We start from the raw sequence: 23,569 nt of genomic DNA, 5'->3' as shown, positions 1-23,569 counted from the left end.
ATTAATAAGATTATATCTTATGAAAACTGTCATACACAGTGGATTGCAGTAAATACAAGGCCATACTTTGTTTTCCTCTTCAGTGCCCTTATCAAGCAAGTAAACAAGTCTATAGATGGAACAGCTGATGATGAAGATGAGGGTGTACCTACTGACCAGGCAATCAGGGCGGGTCTTGAATTGCTTAAGGCAAGTATACTCCTGGTGGTCAGTGAGCATGTAAAACTTTCTGAAGCAACTTTGGTAAACTTTTAATTGGCACTCAGTATCTTTAGCCATAAGCAATTGGTGGCTGTCTGAAAGAGTACTGGTTTGAGTTTTGTTCTCTGTGTTCATCTTACGTGACACGTAAGTAATCTTATAAAGAATTTGGAAGTTTTGTTATTGGAGTGTGAATTTAGTTGCTTTTCAATATAGTTATAATAGTTTTGGAACTGTACTTGTAAGCATCATACTGTGATTCCTAGTAGTTCCTCATAAATTTGTGTCTTACCTGTTTCAACTCTGTATAGTCTTGGAGACTCAGTTAACATAGCAAACCCCATAAAGATGCACTTGTGGGGACAGCATACAGAATTTCTTATTCTGTACTCCCTTTTTGCTAGGAGGAAAGAAAAGAGCTGATCGCTGTTACTTACCAATACTGTTATATGCCTGAAACTTCAGATGCCATTACACAGGGCTTTTTGTTTCACTTAGTGTCTCTCAAAGACTTTAGGCTAAGAGTACAGTGTAGTCAGATTTGCCTGTACTTGAACAGAAATGTACTTACACTGTAGTACTGCTTTAGTTGCATGTTTGTGTTGAGAGTGGTCTGGGTCTGGATTGACTTCATAGGCCTCAAAATCTAAAGGACTCCTATACTTAAGTTTTCAGAATATCTTAGATCAGCTAACGGCCTGGTAGATTCATCTGAGGACATGTGACTCTCTAACCAGGTGTGCACGCTTAGATAAAAGTACAAAAAGCCAGTAGCACAAAAATTAATCTGAGTAAGAATGAATCATGTCACAAAGGACTATATATTTGAAAGAAGGCTCCCAGGTCAGTACTTAAATACTCATACGAACTGGAATGACACAGTTAAGGAAAAGGAGTAAGATTGCCCTGAGGCAAGTGATCTGTACATCATGAGAAAAATCCTGAAAGGACAAATGTAGGAGTCCAGAAAAGGGAATGCCATACAATGAAGTGGGGAGGACTGTCATACTTGAAAACAGAGTCAAAGAATCTGAAGGAGAGGTACAGGATCTGATGAGCTGCTGTATAAAGCTTGAGGAACTAGAGACCCTATTGGGTATGTCTATATTACTATTTTGGAGATAGGAGCTTCAGTTCAGAGTGCAACCAGTTATTCCACTTGGCAAAAAAGCATGAAGTCTGGGAGCACATAAGCTGTATTCTTTTTAGAGAAACAAAACTGAGATGGGCTTCAGAAGCACATGTTGTGCTGCAGTGGCTAAAGTGGGTTCAAGTCTGTCTAAAAATACTCTGAAGGTAAAACCCTTGAAATGTGAATATTGCTTCCTTAGTATCAGTTGTTTCTTTTAAGATCTGATTCTGCTGTAAGCCAGTACTTGCTAATGTAGATGTCACCACTGAAAAGTGCATGTTCACAATAGCAGAAGAAATTGAGACTGAAGAGTTAAGTTAAAACTGATGAGATCATGTATAAAGAAGAGGCGTATTTAGGAGGTATCAGAAAAAGCCAGGAAAAGAGAAGTGTGGATATGACAAAACCAGGCAGAGTATGATAAATATTGCAGTGTGGCCCTGGAAGATTACTCATGATGGAATGTTGTATGTAAGTGGACCTTTAAAAAAATATTAACATGGCTTTCATCTTATTTTGGCAGGTACTTTCATTTACGCACCCTATCTCATTTCATTCAGCTGAAACTTTTGAATCTCTCCTGGCTTGCTTGAAAATGGATGATGAAAAGGTGGCAGAAGCTGCATTACAAATTTTCAAAAACACAGGAAGTAAAATTGAAGAAGATTTTCCTCATATACGATCGTAAGTTTTATATCTTACTTTCTTTGAGCGGTGTTCTTTATGGGGTTTTGGAAGTTTTATTTCTTCCCTTTGCATACTATAGCATTATCTTGCATTCTTTTGGAATAAAGTATTACTTCAGGTAAAACAGGAAAAAGATTTTGAATTACTTTAAAATGTGGTGCTTTTTGAGCAACGGAAGTGAAATGAATGCGTTCAAAGTAGTGAACAGCTGATATGTCACTGGCACTACCGTGATTTTTATCATTGCCCTCCAGAGTTACATATGGGGTATTGGTTTGGGGTTTTTTTTCCCCTAAATTAAATTTACGGCAATGTAAAACCATTCTTTGCAATTTAATGGGGATGTGTAGACAAGAATGTTTCCAAAAGAGCATTTAGTAACTTGTGCAGAGAAAATATTTCTTCTAGTACATGATATTTTATCAACAAAAGCCAGGGGCTTTTACTTGCAAGCCATTTCTCTTTGAAGAAATCACCAAAACCAGGACAACTAGCACTTTTGCAGAGGTGTTATGTTCTTTATGTGTGTATCTGTACTTTTTTGCTGGTTTGATATTTTGAAGATTTTCAGTCTGTGAAAAGGTATGGTTTTTTTTTTCTTTTTAAGAGCTTTGCTTCCAGTGTTACATCATAAAGCTAAAAAGGGACCCCCTCGTCAAGCCAAGTATGCTATTCATTGCATCCATGCAATATTTTCCAGCAAAGAAACACAGTTTGCACAGATATTTGAGGTAAAATTAAAATATTTAAGTTAGTTTTTCTTAATCGTTTATATTGCGAATGTGAACTAAGGGAGGTAGTAGTAATTTGTATGTCAAATTGTATCAAATTTACAAAAGATATTTTTCCCCTTTCCTTTTGTTCTCTTCACTTTGGCCTGAAATATGGTAGTGGAGGAGGGTTTTGTATCCTATGATCCATCATGTTTAGGGTTATGTATTTTAACAGATGACAGAGTAAAACTAAGTGTCGAACTGTCTGCTAGAACCATGAACTTTGTATGGGAGGAGGAGCCATACACCATTCCTTATCCTTGTTAGGACTGGCCTAAAGTATTTAAATGGTTATAGAGATGGAGGAAAACTGAATTATGGTAGAGACTATTTAAATAGATTTTTAAGTTATAACTGCAAATACACTTTTTAATTAGTGCCCATCAGCTGTTTATCTTGAAGGCTGAATTGTAGTCGTGTACTGAAGTTGTGATCTTGAGATGTAGCATGCCCACTTCTTCAACAAGAAAATATACTTTTTTTTTTTTTTTTTTTTTTTTTTTACTAAAAAGCCCTGCTTGAGCTGCCACTTTCTGAGCTATGCAGATGTGACAAACAGTTCATGGTTCTTTGTGATTTTTTTTTTTTTTTCTTCTGATCTGTGAGGGACTTGTAGGGTTGGAAAATCTGTCTTTGAATCTAAACAGTAGTTCTTTAAAAATTGTATTTCTGAAAAATAAAATAAGTAGTCATGGACAACTTAGTGCAGAACTCCAACCCCCCTCTCCTCAATAAGACACAGATTATATCAGTAATACTTGAATATTATTGATTACTGAATATTACTGATTACAGTTGCCTTTATTCTAGCCACTGCATAAAAGTCTGGATCCAAGCAATTTTGAGCATCTCATCACACCGTTGGTTACTATTGGCCACATAGCCATGCTAGCACCTGATCAGTTTGCTGCCCCTTTAAAATCTTTGGTTGCCACTTTTATTGTTAAAGATTTGCTAATGAATGATAGGGTAAGTATTTTTAAAACCTCTTATTAATATTTTGCTTCTCCTGTGGTATAATACTCAGCAAATACTTATGAATATTTTTGGCTTGTTGATTTCTACATTTGGATATTGTGATAGATGTCCATGTGTACTGTTTGAACTGAAAACCCACAGTACAAGAAAGGAAGTAGTACTAATTTTATAGTCCTTACAGAAGTGACAAGCTATATAGCACAGTGTTTAATCACTCATGATTTGCCTTTTGTTAAAAATGGGGAAAATTGGTAATGACTTCAGTCACTTAGTCCCTTGTCTTGAGCAAGCAAGTTGTGATTTACTTTTTTTTTTTTAGGAAGTATAATGTGTTTGAAACTGAAATATGCTGTCTAATTGAAAGACTGTGAGTTTTAATTTTTGTGTTACTTCATACCACCTTACATAGTGGTTCTAAAGTGAAAAAAAGTACTTGTGCATTGTCAGCCATTGTTTAGGGAAAGATTTACTGTCAAACTACGCTCTTGAAGTTCCAATCTACTGGATATGGAAACTAGAAATTAATTTGAAAGCAATGGCTATTACACTCAAAAGCAGTAGTTTTCAGGTAACAATAATAAAACTCCTTCTACTGCTGTCAAATTTGCTGATACTTGAATTGTGAGGTACGAACAGTATCTCACTGCCATGATCGTTACTTCTATAAAAGACAGAAGGCATATAGCAAACCAGTGGGTGCTGCAGTATTGATTTCAGAAGCAAACAGGAAAGAGGAGATTACATCAGGTTTCACTAGAGAGTAATGGCAGTGTAACAAAATGTAACTTCTATTTTAGCTTCCAGGGAAAAAGACAACAAAACTTTGGGTCCCAGATGAAGAAGTGTCTCCTGAAACACTTGTTAAAGTAAGTAGCACTTACTATATTTTTGTATTATTGTATAATAATAGTATTGTTACAGAATAAGAATTCTTAAGAGAATTCCGAATTCTTAAAGCTGTCAACTGCTTTTTTCTGCTTGTCACCTTTCTAAAAGTAAAACAGAAATAACTGGTTTTAGATTATCTTACCAGAACACATTTTGGATTGTCAGAAGGATTTGCTTTTGGGAGCATGTACTTTTTTTGCTTTTCTAAATAAATTTACATATATGCTTTACTGGATTTTTATTATAGCCTGTTATAAGCACAGGTTTGGTGTGCAGCAGTATTTCAGATATTATCACAGTTAGTATATGGATATACTTCCCTCCTGTCTCACATAGGAGTTAAATACCATGGAGACTGTTTAAAGTCTTCCTTTTTCTTTTGAATATTTAGGACATTCCTAGAAACTCTCAGTGCTGTTTGGAATAAAGTAAAAATTGGGTTTGGGTTTGTCAGTTTCTTCAAATGAATAAATGTGTTAAATTGCTTTGCTCTGTGTACAGTGTGTACCAGAAAAACAAGATTTAAGGAGAGAGGGGGGAAAAAAAACAAAACCAAAAACCAAACAGACCAACAAACCCAGCTTTAAAATTGTGGGGATTTTGTTGGCATTTTTTACTTTAAAATGCCACCGCAAACTTTGGAATAAGTTTATTATTACATTTTCTGGACTTGGTAATAGATATTCTCACTTAATTTTTCACTCAATGAGAAATAGATTTACACTGTAGAAAATGTATCCTATGTCTGTATTTGTGTTTTAAATGCTCTTCAGAACAGAGATAGATTGTGCTTTTGCATTTTCTCTCAGAATCGGTGAGATGCATGTACTTCATAGCATGCTGTTTCTAAATTAACTGTAGCAGTCATTTAATTTCCAGTGCCTTTTTAAATAATTGGAGCAACTTTATTCAAAAGTTCTTTGTCTTCTGTGTTAAGTTACACTCTCTGTAGCATACCTTATTCTCTGCTGATGTAACAAGTGTTTTTGTTTCCAGTTTGGTACAGAACTCTTACTGGAAGTGCTCAGTTGTGTTTGGAGTTTATTTGTTAGCTTTTTATTGGTTTGACTATAGAAAGGATATTTTTTGTGTTTGTGCAACTCCATAGTTACACAGTGCACTCCAAGAACTGTTGAAAGAATGCATGTTTGTTTTGATTTGATGAACTGCTAGTTTAAAATAGACATGATTTCACTTCAGTGATTACATGTGTAACTTGAAACAGTAAATATTAATTGTTTTTCTTAATTTTTTAAAGATTCATGAAGCTGTTGTATCTCTCTAAAATGCTCTTTTTTGTTGATAAAACTTTTCTTACAATTGGCTGTTTGGAAGGGAATTGGTTTATAGAAAATCTTCAGGCAATTCAAAGTTGAAGCCAAGCCTGCAAACTGTACAGAGCATTTATTGGCAAATGAAAACAGGTTATTGTGAAAATTGATTTGCAAATTTAATTAGCATTTATTACCACTGAGAGGCCTATATTTAATGAACACTGCAGGCCACACTATTAGTTTGTAGATGATTTCTCTCTGACAGTCTATTTTTCTTCACTCTGGTTTTAAAAGCCTCTTTCTCCCTTTGTAACGTAATTGCTTATCTAATGCGCATCTTAAAACTAGCAAGTTTAAGTATGAAAGGGGGAAGTACTGATGAAGACAAGATTTTAGTATTGTCCAGCCTAACAGATGTAGACTGGTATAGGCTACCCTTAGTTTTGGGTGCTAAACCTTAAATGAAATGTCTGTAGAGAACTGTTTCAGTACAGTATTAAATTGGATTAATTACTGTATGAGTTAGACTTGAATTCCTATGCCTGGCACTTGTCTGCTCTAAAGCAGTAGACTCTTGACAGCAACCAGTACCGAATACTCTGTATCCTGTAGTGGGTTAAGACTTACGTAGAAGCAGCGATATTTCTTGTTTCCTTCAGTGCGCACAGCAGTATAAGTTTCTCATCCTGTTTTTCTAACCGTGCTTTAAATGGGCATTATTTCATTTTCCACTTCTGCACAAACTTGTAGTGTTTGTTACTCTGAAAACTCAAGCAGTAGAAACCTGAGCTAACTATTGTGTCATCATGTTTATGTAAGAAGACAGTGTTTCTAGGATCACTACATGGGATTGGAGCCAGTTATACTTTTACAATGGAAGCGTGATGATAACCTCTAGATCAAAGTTGTTATAACTACCTGTTGATTATTTTTAATTGTTAATTTTAATATTAAAAATTAATACTTCTTACAGTTTATGTAAAGCTAGTAGTCAGTTGCAGTTTTCTCATAACAAATCAAAGATCTGTCATGTTATTCTCTTAAGAAATGATAACTTCTTACGCATGTGCTTGCACTTCAAATACATGTTGTTCATGTTGTGCTGCTGAGTATGAAGCAGTTTTTTGTGGCCCTCTATATGGTTCTGACCCATGTTGCGTTTTGACTTTATATTTTCATCTCATGTATAATCATTTTTAATCTCAGGGGAAGATTCTAGGCTCCTAGACCAAATAGAATTGGCATATTTCCATCCTCCCAACAAATGGGAGGCACTAATGACTAAAGGTACTGGTTAAGGCATGAGGAAACTTTAGTTGGTAAGCTAACAGAAGATCTGCTGCTGCTATTATTATTACTACTTTTACTACATTGTGGATTTTTTGCTATTATTACATTGGTTTTGTTGCTATTAAAATCTTCTGATGGATACTTAAGAGTTGTTTCAGTGAAAGACTGTTGGAATGCTAGGGCAAGACGATTTCATTTCTGTTCCACAAAAGCTGTTTGCATTTGGAGATCTGGAGTGCCAGATATCCTACCTCTTGCTGGTGTTACCCAACAGAATTACAGTTCTGGAGGTGGAGAATATGGACCATGGTGCTAAAAAAAAAATAAACTCTGGTATAGATAGCAATCACGGGATTTAGATCTGAAGGGACCATTGTGGTCAGCTTGTTACATGGAATAGATCAACTGTATGATGAATTTAATTTGGTGATATTGTGAATGTGTACATGAAAGTCATTAGAACTGCCTTTCCCATCAAGGAGAAAATTTGAAGTTAGTATTTACAAAAAATATCTTAGATTTTTGAAAGCTTGGTTTTGCTTTGTTTTTCTTCTTCCCCCAAGGCTGCCTGTGTGATCAGCATTTTCATTTTTCTGTAAGAGGATAGTCCTCTTTCTGTTTTATTGTCTGTGCTCTCACATAGAAGGAAAATGAAAGGACAAAGTGATTCAAATACTGAAACAAACTAATATAAAAATTCATGCTTTATTTTCACTAAAGAAATATGAAATTATTCAGTGTGTCTTGATAGCAGCTGGATTCCGCATACTTTTAGAAGCTTGCCTCAGAACACTTGATGTTTCCATTGGCAAAAGACAAGTTATCCTAAGTAACATGCTTTGAGGCTTTTCTTTAAATAGCCATGAAAGAAAAATTCCTTTCTAGAACAAGTTATCTTAATACAGTGTGATACTATACCAGTCAGATGTCTGTGAAGTGTTTTTTAATTTACATGTTTTAAACTCAAATATTTCATATATAAATAAAGAACATATAGGGATTAAGTACAGGAATTATAGCAATATAGGAAGATGAAAATGCCTTCTGCTTCTTGATCCAGTAACATTTTCTTAGTAAGTATAGACTGTTTTGCCTGTTCCACGGTGTTTAATAGATGTAAGCTCAATTAGGATACTAGGTTTTCACAGGGCAAAATGTATGATTTCTTAGTAAGATGAACAGTTCAGACCTTAACTGTTGTACGATTTTTATTTGCTGTAATAAGTGTGTGAGACTTTCAGTAAAATGTTGCTATCTAGTGAGAGTATGTCTAGTATATCTTTCAGTATTCAAATTATATTTTGCAGCCTTGACAGGTTTATGTTCGTAGCATCAAAAAGCATTTGGGTAAATACTGTGTAATTAAATTATGATAAAGATTATTAAAATAAATGAGCTCATTGTGTGATTTGACTTCTGCCTATCAACTTTTCTTTCTTTTGCAGATTCAGGCCATCAAGATGATGGTTCGGTGGTTGCTAGGAATGAAGAACAACCACAGCAAGTCAGGAACTTCTACTCTGAGGTTGCTAACAACAATACTACATAGTGATGGTGATTTAACAGAGCAGGGGAAAATTAGGTATGTAACAGATGGTAACGTTTGATGTCTGCGTTGATGCGGTGGGTAGAGTTTTAGTTGAAGTAGTACTTAAACTATTCTGTTAGACTGCTTAATGATTATGCATCTTATTTCGTAAGAACTGGTGGTAAGCTGGGCTGGATACTTACGTAAGTTTGCTGAGTCTCAGGTTTTTTTAACACTAGGTATAGCTGTATATTAGTTTTTATCTGGTTTTTTATCCCTTTCTTCAAAGGGCCATTATTGGTATTGCAAGAATAAACTGTGTAATTTCCTCTTTCATGTTGAAAATTTGGTTTAATTTTTTATGCAGCTTGCTCTTCCTGATGTACAATTGTTGCGTATGCCAAAGGCCAATAGACAGCCTTTCTAATAAAAAGATAATAGCATGTTGCACTAAATCAGGTGGGAATAGCTAATACATAAGGCACTTTGCTTGGAGGCAGACTTTAATCCCTTGAGGCCTCTAAAAGTGAAAACAAGAGGAAATTGTGTAAAGAGGATTAAAGTCTCAATAAATAATGTACCTTTTAGATGATCTGTCAGGCAACTGATTTTTTTTTTTTCTGGGTATCTTCTTAATCCTCTACAGTGGGAGAAGTGACAAGTTGTCAGCCACTATTGCTTGCCAAATACTGAAAATTCACATCTATAAAAGCCATTAATGGCTTGCATGGATTGTGCCAGTTTAAGTAAAAATTTTAATTTTGGGGTAGAATTATACAGTGTTTATGCGGATAGAACCTACATTGCATGCACGAAGTTGCAAACTATAGAATTGTCTCGTATGTTATCTTTGCAGCAACTGTGTAGTCTTTGTCTTAGAGTTCCTTGAAAATAACTGTTTCATAGTTTTAAATTCTGTAATACAACCATTCATAGCATTTACTAGGGAGATAAGTGGTAGTAATTTAGCTTTTCAGCATTACTGCTCAGAGTGTACTGTTGGTTTATCCAGAATCAATCAGTTGTGTAGGTCCTCTGTATTTTGATGCTTGGAGTGATGCTTACTTACCGTGCCTGTTTTAGGAATTTAATTTTCCCAATCTCTTTTTACTCAAAACTACAAATAATAATACAAACTGTACATAATGATGTGGTCAGTGCTCCATTATTTAAGTTAGTGGAGGACGGGAGATACTTTCAGGGGAGGGAGAAAGCTGCAATGACATGAAGTCACTCTGTGTTGAAGGCAACCCTTCAACCCCAGAACCTGGAGCTCTGCCTAGGAGTGGATGATGAGTGAACTGAGAGTTTATGGGTTAGGATTAAAGAGCAGACTGGTATAGGTGATATTGTAGTGAGTGTCTGCTGTAGCCCTCCTGGCCACGGAGGAAGTGGATGAGGCCTTCTGTAAACAGCTAGAAACAGTTTCATGTCTGCAGGCCTTGTCCCTCGTGGGGTACTTCATGTACTAGATATACTGGAGGAGCAACACAGCGCATAAGCAGTCTAGATGCTTGCTGCAGAGCATCAATGGCAATTTTCTGTCACATGTGATAGAGGAGCCAGTAAGGCAAGGTGCTCTGGTGGACCTCATACTCACCAACAATGGAGGGACTTGTTGGGGGTGTGAAGGCTAAATGCAGCCTTGTCTGTAACGACCATAAGATGGTGGAGTTCAGAGTCCTGAGGATAGCAAGGAAGGCAGAAGGTGAGATCGCAGTGCTTGAGGAGAACAGACTTGGGCCTCTTTCAAGGTTCTGCTTAATAGAGTTCAATTGGAGAAGGTCAAGGGAGGTGATTCTCCCCATCTACTCTACTCTCTTGGAAGACCACAACTGGAGTACTGTGCTCAGCTCTGTAGTCCATTGTACAGAAAAGACATGGACCTGAGCAGGTCCAAGGAGGGCAGCAAAAATAATCAGTGTGATGGAACACCTCTGCTGTGAAGAAAGTTATGGTGGTTCAGTCCAGAGAGGGGAAGGCTCCTGGGAAGACCTTGTTGCGGCATTTCAGTACCTAAAGAAGGCTCACAAGAGCAATGGGGACCGACTTTTTAACAGGGCCTGTTGCAGTAGGACAAGTGATAATGGTTTTAAACTTAGAGTGTAGATATAGACTAGATATAAGGAAGACTGTTTTTGCAGTGAGGATGGTGAGATGCTGGAACGGGTTCTCCAGGGCAGGGGTAGAAGCCCCCTCATTGGAAACATTAAAGGTGAGGTTTGTAGGGGCTCTGAGCAGCCTCATCTAGTTGAAGTAGCCCCTGTTTGTTGCAGGGGAGTTGGACTAGATGACCTCTAAGGGTCCCTCATAACCCAAACCGTTCAATGGTTCTATCAAGCATACAAAAAGTAGAAGCAGGGACAGGTAACCTGGCAGGAATACAGAAAACGCCATCTGTTACCGTTAGGAAAGCCAAAGCCCAACTGGCTGGAATTGAATCTAGTGAGGAATTACAAAGGCAACCAGAAGAGCTTTTTTTTAAGTAAGTGATAAAAGGAAGACTAGGGAAAATGTACACCTACTGCTGAGCAATACAGGAGTCCTGATGACAGGAATGTGGGAAACACTGAGGTACTGAATGCCACCTTTACCTCAGTCTTTACTAGCAAGACTGGACTGAGCACTGGCACAGGTTGTACAGAGAAGTGGTGGAGTTTCCATCTCTAGAGATACTGAAAATCCATTTAGATGCTGTCCTGGGCAGCCTGCTCTAGGTGCCCATGCTGGAAGAGAGGGGTTTGGCTAGATGGCCTCTAGAGATCCCTTCCAAATGTAACTATGCTGTGATTTTTCACAATGCATTTTGTGAAGGCTCTAAACTGCAAGGAGGGTAGGTTTCCATTGTCTCTGTATGACATACCGCCCATGTTGTCATCTTTGCTTCAGAGATGTTATTTCAGGCACATTAGTCCTGCATGGAGGTTCCTGTTATCTTGTTGACGCTTCCTGACCCTTATTCTTCACCCTTTGAGAACAGAATGAGTATATCTTCTTTCTCACAGTACTTACTATGTTCCTACTGTACAAATCTGACACTGCCCTTTCAAAATTAAAGTAGTCCTTGGGTAGCAAAATTATCTGTTGAGTATAGAACATAATCTTTTAAACTGTGCTTGATCTGATGTCGATCTACATAGATGGAGTTTTTGTGTTCATAGCTTGCACTTGTCTTTTAAACAATGTAATTTGCTAAAGATACTTGAATTAACAGAAAATGGCAGGGTTCAGGAGGCATTTGACCTCATGTGGGCTCTTAGTCGTGTTATAATCATTTTGGGTTGTTGTCCTTGTGAGGCATAAAAATTACTCTTGTCTCAATGCCTCTTTAAATATACACGACTGTATTTCTCCGTGACAGTGTAATGGAAGGGGATGTTTAAATTTCAAGGCATGGTTCAGCCTAGAGTGTCAGGTAAAGGCAAGGTCTTTCTTGGAAAATAAACAAATCTGTACTCTTCATTTTGAAGTGGTAAGATTGATGACTTTGTTGAATTTCTTTTAAGACAGTAACTGATTGCTTTGAGTTCTTAGCATATGTAGGTTAAATTCACCAGTGTCAGATGCTTTAATATTAAATCTTTATCAATAATCAGTATCTCAACTGCCCTTTCCAGGTCTTTATTTTTCATCTTATGAGTCATAAACAGTCCTACAAATTTGAAATTCAAAATTATACAGATTTTTTATTTGTGGTCAGGTAAAACTAAGTTGAATCTTGCATGTTTTTGTAGTAGGATTTTAATTTTATCTATACTAAGCGTGAAGTAAGAGTACTTGAGTATTGGAGAACACTAGCTGTTGCTGAAAGTATTGATATTAGATATGAACCTGAACTGACGTTTTTCTGAAAGGCTATCTGCATTTTCCTTACACTGAAGCTTGCTTAAAAAGATGTAGTTTAGATCTTCATAGTTCTGTGCTATAGATAAATTGCTACACCATCTGATATGCAACATTCTCAGAAGTTGTCAAAAGACACTTTTTATTCCATGTAACATAGAAAATGCTTAGAAAACTGGACACAGACGTTTATCCTCTGGAGTAGAAGAAAAAAATGTTAACTCCAGTGCTGGATTGTTTTAAAAGAGAAGGGCATCCTTGGTACCAATTTTCAGAATCATTAGAAGTAATCAAAAGCTTAATTGTGTTATGCAGGAGCTTTTATTTCAGCCCTAATAATTGTGTGGTTTGGGATCAACAGCAGATCAGAAAGCTTTTGGCTATAACAGTTTGACAAAAAGTAAATTCTCAGTTAAGAGTTTCTTCAAAGATATCCCTTCAAGGAATAAGGCAGCTGATGAATTTTCATCATCAGCTGTAAGAATGATATTCACAACTGACACTGTCCTCTTCCTTCCCGTGTGCTTGTGGTTATTTCTGTGACACACATACTCTGTAAAATTTGGCCAACTTTTATGTGAAATATCATTGATTCAATTTTCAAAATTAAATGTTATTACTACTAAAGCTGAGGAAGATTGAAAGTTCTTAATTTTATCCTTCCTTTAGCTCAATCACTTTGTGCTTGAAAGTTGCTATTTCTCAGTTGTCACTGAAGTGCAAAACTTCATTGGGTTCACTTACCACAGAAGATTCTTTTTAAAGTGAAATTTACCATCTAAAAACTAGATATTAGCATGTTAATCTTCATGCCTTGTTTGAAAGTGAGTGCAGCTTCTGGCCTGCCACTTGGTTGCTGTTTAGTTTTTTGGTGTTTGATTTTGCTGTGGTTTCCTTACCATGAGGTGTGTATGAAGCCTAATTAGATGAATTTTAAGGTTTAAGCTCTTTAGAAGGTATTTTTGTCATGTACTCTTTGTTTAATAATGTTCTTTTGTTGAATTCTTTAAATGCTTTATACAGTTTTTTTGCAGTAATGGATTTAAGTCTACAGTGTTTGCTTTTCCTAAGGATAAAAGGGAACAATTAAGAAGTTAAACAGTATTTGTCCTTCTTAAAATGAATAATTATTTCTAAATAAGAATACAGCTTGATTCCTGCTTCAAGTTACCCAAAGAAAAAGCTGTACTTACTACTGCTGAATAAAATTCATTAGTGCTTTAAGTGAGATGCATAAAACTTACTGATTTCTTTGTGTTTGATCTGAAGAAACAACAAAGTAATGTACTTTGAAATAAACTGTGAACAGTGAAAGCTCAACTAAGTTTATTAAATTTATTAACATCAAGTGGGTATCAGTTCGCAAAGCTCCTGTTGAAGATGCTTTTGATATTCTGACAGCCTATAATCATACTTACACAGGTTACAGAAAAACCCATTCATCTTTTTATATGAAACTTAGCAGAGAGTTTCAGTGTTTTGCTACGTGGAAGTGCAATTTTGGTGTGCGAGTCAAGTAACAATACCTTCAGCATGTTGAAAACTTTTGCACTTGCCTAATTGTTTTTTGCTGTTATTTTCACTTAGTCACCTATCATAATATCTAATTAATCTTAACTGAAGTTGACTTGCAGCATTGGTTTTGAGCTGTCATTCATAGAATCCTTGAATGGCGTGAGTTGGAAGGGACCTTAAAGACAATGTAGTTCCAAACCCCCTGCCATGGGCAGAGGGCACCTTCCACTATACCAGATTGTTCAAAGCCCCAGAGCCCTGTCCAGCCTGGTCTTGGAACAGTCAGGGATGGGGTAGCCACAACTTCTCTGGGCAACCTGTGCCAGTGTCTCACCACACTCATAGTAAAGAATTACTTCGTAGTATCACATCTGCTCTCTTGCAGTTAAAAGCCATTCCCCTTTGTCTTATCACTACTTGCTCTTTCATTTCTAGACAAGCTTTGGCATCTCTGGGGACTAGAATTGGGGTAGTTTTTGAGAGAAGCACCCTGCTGAAGAAAAATCAGCATGCTGTATGGAAGTATCTCACAGGCTAAAAGAGGTCTCTGAGGGGCAATTTGGATTGTGCTGCCCCAGTGTACAGCTAAAACTTTCACACATATGGAATTTTTAGGAAGCTCCAAGGAATATTTTCATTGCTAAGTTGGGGCAAGGTAATAGGTATGTGGTAACAGGCTGTAAAATGTGGTGCCATGAAAACTACTGGTTTGAAGTTACTTCTGCTGTGGATTTGTGGGGGTGTGGGTGGCAAAGTCCATGGAAACTTTTCCTTCTTTTTAAAGTACCTGGTTTTCAGCAATGCAAATTTATTGAGATTTAAGTAAGTCAAATAATTACATACTTTCTTACTAATTAACCTTCATAATCCATATGCTTGTTTTTTCAGTAAACCTGATATGTCTCGGTTGCGGCTGGCTGCAGGGAATGCTATTGTGAAGTTGGCACAAGAACCTTGTTACCATGAAATCATCACCTTAGAACAGTACCAGCTGTGTGCACTAGCCATAAATGTAAGGAAATAGGTGGGAGTTGTGGGTTATCAGCATATGTATGAGTATGTATTTTGCTTGTTCTGTATGTTGTGTATACTTCTGCTAATCTCATTTTATGCAAACTGTTCAGTCTTGGCTTGAATTTATTTTCCCACTGCATAATCCTGAAAACTAATTTTTTATGAGAATTAGATCTATAGTACTAAGCTGTCCAGTGGGGGTATGCTAACTTAAAGTAGTGATATGTTGGAATAAACCGAGGAATTCAGTGTAGAGTTAAAATACCTCAGCTGCATTAATAAATTTTTAGAAGTTGAAATTATATAAAGTACATTGGACTGTGGTGACAACAGTGACCTTGGTTTCTTGAATATTTGGTAGAGTATAGCTGGAACGTAGAGGTCTGCAATGATAATTGCCATCCTTTAAATATTAAAAGAGATAGGGAGAGATTTCTCAATAGGTGCTGCAATTTTCATCCTTAATTTATGCCTGTGAGCCCACAGTAGCAGAAAGAAAATAACTTTCAAATTGTAAGTAGAGACATAGAGATCCTCTGTGTTCCTGTCCAGTAGATTTAAGAAATTCTACAGAAATTGATCCACACGTTAAGAGTAAGGCAATTATGGAGGGACTCGTTTTGGTATTACTTTTGTAACTGCCGGTATTCTCATGACCTCACGAAAGTCAAGAAATCCTCTGGAAGGAATCTCTTCCAGAACATACCTTTAGTAATAATGATACTTCATTCTAGACCTTAAGTCCTGTGACTGGCTAAAGTTTTAAAACCTATACCCCATTTTAAATTAGTTAGTCTAGAAAAACCACTCATATATCAGAGTAACACAGTCTGTATTAGGCTTGTATGTTAACAATGTGTCTGTGGATTTTAAGCTTCTGTCTTCCTTTGGAAGGGAGCTTTTACTCAGTTCCCAAACGATATGAAAAGCAAGAGAAATGGAACAAAACAAAATTACTTAAGCAGATGAAATCTAGCAAAACTGCAGCAGAAATTCAGTGGTAATAACTGAAGGATTTTACACTCAAAACGAGGACTTTTCAATGTTCCTATTCCAAAACGTAATAGAAATGTTAGTCTTGTGTGAAAATGGGTTTTAAAGATTTTTACAATTTGGAACAAAATTAGTAGAGAGGAAAAGAGCCACTTACTCTAATGACAAATAAGATCTCTGTTCTGGAAAGGATACTCTAGCCAGATAATGTCATGGCAGACTAGCTTTGCCAATATAGTTTTTGCATGTTCTGTTTTCTTCTGATCCCAGTGATCAAAATCTTTTCATTTCTTCAGTTGTTTGCCTTCTGTGGCATATTTTTGTTTATTCTAAATGTTCTCCTCTGTCAGAATTTGCCTTCATTGCTTTGACTCTCTTTTTGATATGTTTGGTGCAAGCCCCTTGCCCTCCATTTCATCACTGTCTACCACTTCATTTTTCACTTCCCATTTTCCATTTGTACCAGTCTTAACTCTTTTGTGGATATTGATAAGAGACATGTTGTCAACATTCTGGTTTTTTTGCTTTTTTGTTTTTTATTTGTTTGGTTTCATTTTGGTGTTTGTGTGGTAGTAGTTTGATGGGGTTTTGTTTTGGTTTTTGGTTGGTTGGTTGGTTTGTTTTGGGTTTTGTTTTTGTTTTTGTTATATTTGAGCCTGATGCTTGCCTCTTCTTAATTTTCAAAAGGGAATGTTGAGAGATGAGCTTTTTATTACAAGAATATAGTAGGGTCAACATTTATAAACAAGTTAGTTTCACATTTTAGTGTAGAACTGTAGAATACTTTGGGTCGTAAGGGACCTCTAAAGATTATCTCATTCCAACTGCCCTGCTTTGGTCAGGGACATCTTCCACTAAATCAGGATGCTCAAAGCTCCATCCAACTTGGACTTGAACACTTCCAGGCATGGGGCAGCCACAACTTCTCTGGGCAACCTGTTCCAGTGTCCTACCACCCTTACTATAAAACACCTCTTCCTTATGTCCAGTATAGACCTGTACTCTTTCAGTTTGAATCTGTTGCCCATTCTCCTGTCACTACAGGTGCTGGTAAAAAGTCTTTCTCTGTTTTTCTTACAAGCCCCCTTTATTATGCTGAAAGGTCGCAATAGGTTTCCCTGGAGCTTTTTCCTTTCTTGGCTGAACAAGCTCAGCTCTTAGCCTTTCCTCAAATGAGGGCTGTCCCATTCCTCTGACAATTTTCACTGCCCTCCTCTGGACCTGTTCCAGCAGCTCTGTGTTTGTCTTGTAATGGGGACCCCAGAGCTAGGCTCATGATGCCAGGTGAGAGTCTCATAAGAGCAGGGTAGAAGGGGAGAATTGGCTCCTGTGACCTGCTGGCCTCATTTTATGCTGCCCCTTTTCATGACTTTCTGGGCTGCAAGTGCACATTGGTGGCTCATGTCCAATTTTTCATCTACCAGTGTCCCAAAGTCATCTTTCTCTGCAGAGTTGCTCTTAATCTGTCCATCCAGCAGTCTGTTTTGTTACAGAGGATTGCCCCAGGCCAAGTGCAGGGCCTTGCATTTAACCTTTTTGAACTTCGTGGTTTCACATGGGGCTACACCTCAGGCTTGTCAGGGTCCCTCTGAAGGGCATCCCTGTCCTCTACTGTATCGACTGCACCCCTTGGGTTGGTGTCATCCACAGACTTGCTCAATCTTGTTATCTGTGTCCTTAACAAAGATAATTGAACAGTATCGGTCCCAACACTGACCCCTGAGGGACACCAGGTCTTACTGATCTCCATTTGGACTTTGCGTATTTGAATGCAATTCTTTGGATGTGGCCATCCAGCCAATTTCTTATCCATCAAATACTCCATCTATGTAACCCATATCTCTCCAATTTAGAGGCAACAGTGTTCTCTGAGATTGTGTCAAAGGCCACACAGAACTTCAGATAGATGACATGAGTTGCTCTTCCCCAGTGACTCCATTGTGAAAGGGTACAAGATGGCTTAGGTGTGATTTGTTCTTTGTGAAGCCTTGTTGCCTGTCTGTAATTGCTTTCCTGTAGATATCCATATGCCCTGACATAGCTTCCAGGAGAATTTTTTCTACTTTAGTATCACTTCTTGTCACTTTTTCCTCCTCATTTATTGTTACTCCTTTACCTTTTGTGACTTTATCTTGTTTACTAGATTGCCAGCTCTGTCAGGACAGAATTCTGCCTTTATTTTTCACTGCAGTTCCTAATGGATTTTGAATATTTATTCATAGCTTGTCTGTATCTTTTTGAGGCCTTCTGCAGATTTCTTTCTCTCTTTCAGATCTTCAGATGCAGAGTAACTAATGATTTCAGTGACTTTGGCACTTGTGGCACCATATTAATCTCCTTTGGAAGCCATCTGGGGTTGTTTTGAGATACTTGCATGTATACATAATACATACATAACATAATACATATTTGTTTATGATTAGAATGTTTAGTATTAGAATCCATTTCTTGATGGGAGACACTGACTATTCTAACAGTGTATTTATTCTTAATACTGTCGAGTCTACTCATGAATTATGACATTGAAGTGATGTCAAGGCTAACTCTAGCATTATGTAATTTAATTTAAAGCAAATTTTCTTTAAGCTGACAGATCAGGAAGCAGACTAAGCAAAAGGAAAAGTTTAATTTTTAAGGCCTGTAATGGTTGCACATGTTCTGCTATGGTTCTATGCTGGCTATTTCTTTTTTTCTCTGAGAGTGCCATTTCGTATTGTGAAATGCTTAGAGAGCAGAATACATAATTGAGTACTGTTGCTAATTCCTGTAGTTAAGAATCAGAGCTGTGTCTGAGGGGTACATGCTGCTTTGCAAATTTTTTTAAAATACTTTTAAATGGTGAATTTCCGATGAACTGGCCCTAAATTGAGAGAGGTAGATAAGTGAATTTGGTTTAATGCGTGCATTGTATTTGTATGATGTAAAAATTTAGACCTTAATTGAGTTTGGTCCCCCTTTTTTTTTTTCCAGTGAACTAATGTAACTGAGCTGAATTAAAGCTTATTTATCTTCTATTATTGAGAGTAATAATCATTCCCTTTTGTCACATTCCCTTTTTTGCCACACAGCACCATCAGTAACAATGAACTAAGCCTTCCTTTGTCCTCTTAGTCAAGGAGAACATGCTTCCTTGGCCATATACCAAGTACAGGTTTCTTTTAAGCTTTCCAAAGGCTTTAGACTTAAGTGATGTTTCTGAGCAGAAGAGGGGTATATCTTAGCCTGCTGCTGGGGACCGAATTTTCTGTAAGGAGGCAATAGATCTTGAGTAGGTCTCACAGTTTGGGCTTGTGGTCTTGGGTTGCTTCAACTCCATTACAGCAGGTGTTTCAGCCCAGAAAGGAAGACTGTGGCTTGAAGCACAGAAAGGAAAATAGAGCTTAGTTAATTTCTTCTAGATTTAATTTTTGGGTGGTGGGAGATGGAGGCTTGTTTAATACACTATATGATCTGTCTTGATGCTGTTTACAAATTTAGCACAGTCAGTGTTACCAGTGGCTAGGTTTTGTCTCTGCACTTCCTGTTGGCACATAGCTGGAAACACATTTCAATTCTTCCTAGTTTCAAAGCCATCATTTGACTAAGATAGCTGTTTATTCCTGTTAATGTTTTTTTTCTTCACATTTAGAGATAACAGATCTTTCCTCTTGATATGTGTTTTTGACAGGTTGAATAGGCCAAGCTGTTCTGGTGGCCTTGCTTACATTATACTTCTCTGTACATTTTCTTCTGTTTTCCACACCTGCTGCTGTTAACCTTCCTTGGCCTGTGTTACTAAATTGTTTTGTGATACATTTAATGGTGTCTTAAAGTATGTAAGTTATTTTCCATACTGAGACTTTTAAAGTTCATATATTTTTGAGAAATATATTACTGAAAAAATTGCAGGAGTAAATTTGCCACCTTCATATTATTTTCCTTCATGTTATTTGGCACCTATTAGACATGGGTGGTCAGGTTGTAGTTCATAAATTTCCACAGTATGATGGAAATGCTTGATACTCTCTTCAGTATTTGACTTATCTGGTAATTCTGTTGAATTTTATTCAATTTCTCATATTAATGGCTTGATGAAGATTTGTGAAATCACAGTAATAAAATCAACACAGTGATTACTGGTGACTAAACACTGTTTTGGTGGCGATCTTTGGCTCCATGACACAAGTGGTTCTATTGTATACAATTACATTAACTCCATGCCTCAATACTGTACTAAGTTAGGCCTTGTGTCCTGACTGTGATACCTTCCTGTACAGTTTCTGAACCTTAACTCTTCTCCTGATCTTAAGGGAACCTTGAACTTATTAATTCAATTTAATTGCTCTGAATTGGCATTAAGAAACATTCTTATAATTCCTATGTTTCTGTGGCTGCAAGGTCTGAAATTGATTTTGGCACAATTACCCAGGCTTCCATGTTTTATTTCAGTCTATATTACTTTTAGAAAAGTTTATTGTTACCTTTTTTGGTTTTGCTTTTTGTTTTTTGTTTGTTTTTTTAATAGGATGAATGTTACCAAGTGAGACAAATATTTGCTCAGAAACTTCATAAAGGCCTTTCTAGACTACGGCTGCCACTAGAATATATGGCCATTTGTGCACTGTGTGCAAAAGATCCCGTGAAAGAGAGAAGAGCTCATGCTAGGCAGTGCCTTGTGAAGAACATAAATGTCAGAAGGGAGTATCTGAAGCAACATGCAGCAGTTAGTGGTAAGAGAATAGAAGTCTCTTTTTTGGTACAAGTGCTATAGTTCAATTGTAAATGTGAGTAGACTGTGAAAGTATGATGGTTTTCTGTTTTTATAGATAGAATGGCTATAAATTTCTCTTAGAGGTATCTAATGAAAACTGCAAATAATGTTCACATTTTGTTTTGATATTTTTAAACAGGCATTTCTGAGATCTTTCAATTTTGTTAAAAGCTGTGGAAATGCTCATTCCTGACTATACTGGAAGTGGTTTCTTAAGGCAGTTACGTGTACTGTTTGAACTTAATAATTAATTATGTTGTAAGTGAAATGACAATGATTAGTTTTACCTCAGTAATTAATAATATGCAACCTTAATGACATAAATGCTGTACTAAGTTGACTATCTTTGCACTGCTATATTGAGTAGCTTCTTGTCTTACACTGGCAAAGGGCTGTATTTGTAGGCACTTCAGGATCAGTTTATGTAGTACTTTCTTCCCAGTACCAGCAGTTTGATCGTGGGAATGCCAAAGTTGTTATGGACTAATGTTAGCTGTTTTTCTTTTTATAAAACCAGTCTTTTTCCCTTTTGACTTAAAGCTACACTGGTATACGGTCATAGGAAAAAGCAGACCTTTGTGAAGAGCTATGGGCATTTTGAATAAGTGTTTGGAAGATTACTGATGGTTTGGCATTTAATGGAGGGGATTTTTTCATTTCATCTTATGTTAGACCAGACCTGTTTTCTGAATCTGATCTCACAGGTGCTGCCAGATAACTGATTTCCTTCCGCATTTATGAATCACAGACTTTATATTAACCATGTCAGTCAGTGTGTGCCTTAGACTTTGGTCAGAGAATAAGTGCAGAAAAACGCTTTTGTGTATTGCTAATTAGACTTTAAAAAAGGGAAAAAAAAAAGGAAAAAGAGCAATGCTTTCCTCCCTCCTGAATTACATGTAAAGAAGAATAATCCATTACTCAAACACTTTTACATCATCCTAAGACTATTCCTCTTGGAAGTTGAAAACTCTTCTTAGCTGTGTAATAGGAAAGTATAAAATTCCAATAGGATTAAAAGTAATTTCTGATCTCCTAACTTAATTTAAGATAGATGCCGCAAGGTTACTATAAAAAAACCTGTAGAAGAAATGAAGAGGAGCCTGAGTATGTGTGATCCTTTTTATCCAGCAGGACCTCAGAGTGTGCCTGATGACTTATTTTTTTTCTGGCTGAAAGACTTACCTTGAGTGATGCCATTGGTTTGATAAGCATTCTGATACACGAGGACTCTAGATTAAATGCAGATTGCAGGATTTTTTGAGGATTATGGTGTTAACTTTGTGACATGCAGATTAGCAGTCCGAGCTTTTAACAGATGTCTTGAGCTGTCTGCATCTTAAAAAATCATTATTGCAGTAGTAGTAGTACAGCTGAAGCTCAGTTCTGGTAAGATCATACTATTTAAATGTGTTTGTGTCTCCCTCTATCATTCTCACTACTGGCCATACAGTAACTCAGGGTGGTAATGATGATAGCAGCTTGTTTGAAAAGCTTCCACGGAAAACTAGAGCTGAGAATCTGCATCTTTTGATTAGTGCAGCTATTTTTCTGACTCTATCAATGTCATTTTTGTGATGTTTTTTCTTGGAACCGTAGATATCTTTCAAATCTTTGGGAGATTTCAGCATTTGTTGAAAAGATGGTAAACTTCTATATGCCTTGCCTAAGGAAAACTTCCTAAGGACTGGTACCCAATAGTAAAATGATTCTTTCCTCCACACTGGCCTTTTACAGTCTGGCAGGAGTTGCTCTCAGGCCTCTTAAGTTCTCTAAATGCTATTCAGAGTGGAAGCCACTCAAGAGCAGACTCAATTTGATTGTGTATCTCTTCATAGTTTCATCTGGGTAGGCACGTCTTGCATAGGAATCTTTTTTTTCTCAGGTTGCGCTTGAAGTCAGTAAGTGGAGAAATTACAAGAGTAAATATTAGTTTTCAACAAGTTTCTTTCCTTAATGCTCATAAAGGCCTGTCATGAGGGGTTTGGCATAATCTGATTTTAAATGCTGGTAGTTCATGTCCACAAAGCCAGCCCACCTTTTGGGTTGTGTCTTTTCTCATTAAAGATGAGAAAAGAATGTGTAAACACTATTTTTTGTCTTGATGGGTTAAATATAGTATGTGTCAATATTTGTCTTTTTCCTGTTTCGTGTTCACTTTGTTTTCCAGACCGAGTTGGAATTACTACTATAGTTATTGTAGACATAGTACAAGGCAGGAAGTTAATGAAACCCTGAGTTCATGAGCTCTCGATGAGCATTTTATCGAAGTTATTACTGTTTTGCCTGTGACATGTCTAATGCAAGCCAATTTTGCTGGTGTTCTGAAATCATAACTACATTATTTTTCTTCCCTGCCACATCTTTATATTTGATATGTAGTTATGCAAACAGCTGGTGGCTAAAATGCAGGACAGCGCATGAGAAGTGTTTTTACAGTAGTGCACTGTGAACTGAAACACATTAAAAACTGCTTTGTGTGCTGGATTTCAGTTACATAAATATAGCTCGAAATAGAAATTTGGTGATTTGATTTTTTTCAAACCCTGTTATGGCTTATAGTCTATATAATAATTACTCTTGATAATTAACTGCATCAACTGCAATGGCTGTCTCAAAGTTTACCCCTGGAAATTGACAGCGCTGTCTTCTGAGGGCCTTTATTAATTTTTCACGCTTTCCTTGCTGTAATGAATGAATCCA

The 23,569-nt window shown here is 36.9% G+C and overlaps 1 protein-coding gene across 4 annotated transcripts in view; it reads left to right on the top strand.

Annotated features, from left to right (window-relative positions):
* PDS5B (PDS5 cohesin associated factor B) overlaps positions 1-23,569 on the top strand; it is a 117,191-nt gene that overhangs the window by 72,753 nt on the left and 20,869 nt on the right. For all 4 annotated transcript variants that reach the window (XR_010612436.1, XM_065678409.1, XM_065678407.1 and 1 more), the window contains exons 18-25: positions 84-189; positions 1,857-2,017; positions 2,628-2,751; positions 3,604-3,762; positions 4,569-4,637; positions 8,669-8,805; positions 14,998-15,121; positions 20,621-20,825. Coding sequence is in view for 3 of the 4 variants with exons in the window: in XM_065678409.1 (XP_065534481.1) it covers positions 84-189; positions 1,857-2,017; positions 2,628-2,751; positions 3,604-3,762; positions 4,569-4,637; positions 8,669-8,805; positions 14,998-15,121; positions 20,621-20,825 (1,085 nt within the window). In the remaining variant the exon portion in view is untranslated. The remainder of the gene's footprint in view (positions 1-83; positions 190-1,856; positions 2,018-2,627; positions 2,752-3,603; positions 3,763-4,568; positions 4,638-8,668; positions 8,806-14,997; positions 15,122-20,620; positions 20,826-23,569) is intronic.

The sequence above is a fragment of the Lathamus discolor genome, chromosome 4 (genome assembly GCF_037157495.1).
Source record: "Lathamus discolor isolate bLatDis1 chromosome 4, bLatDis1.hap1, whole genome shotgun sequence".
Taxonomy (NCBI): domain Eukaryota; kingdom Metazoa; phylum Chordata; class Aves; order Psittaciformes; family Psittacidae; genus Lathamus; species Lathamus discolor.
The sequence above is the reverse complement of the archived record's forward strand: the minus strand, read 5'-3'. Positions and strand labels throughout refer to the sequence as shown.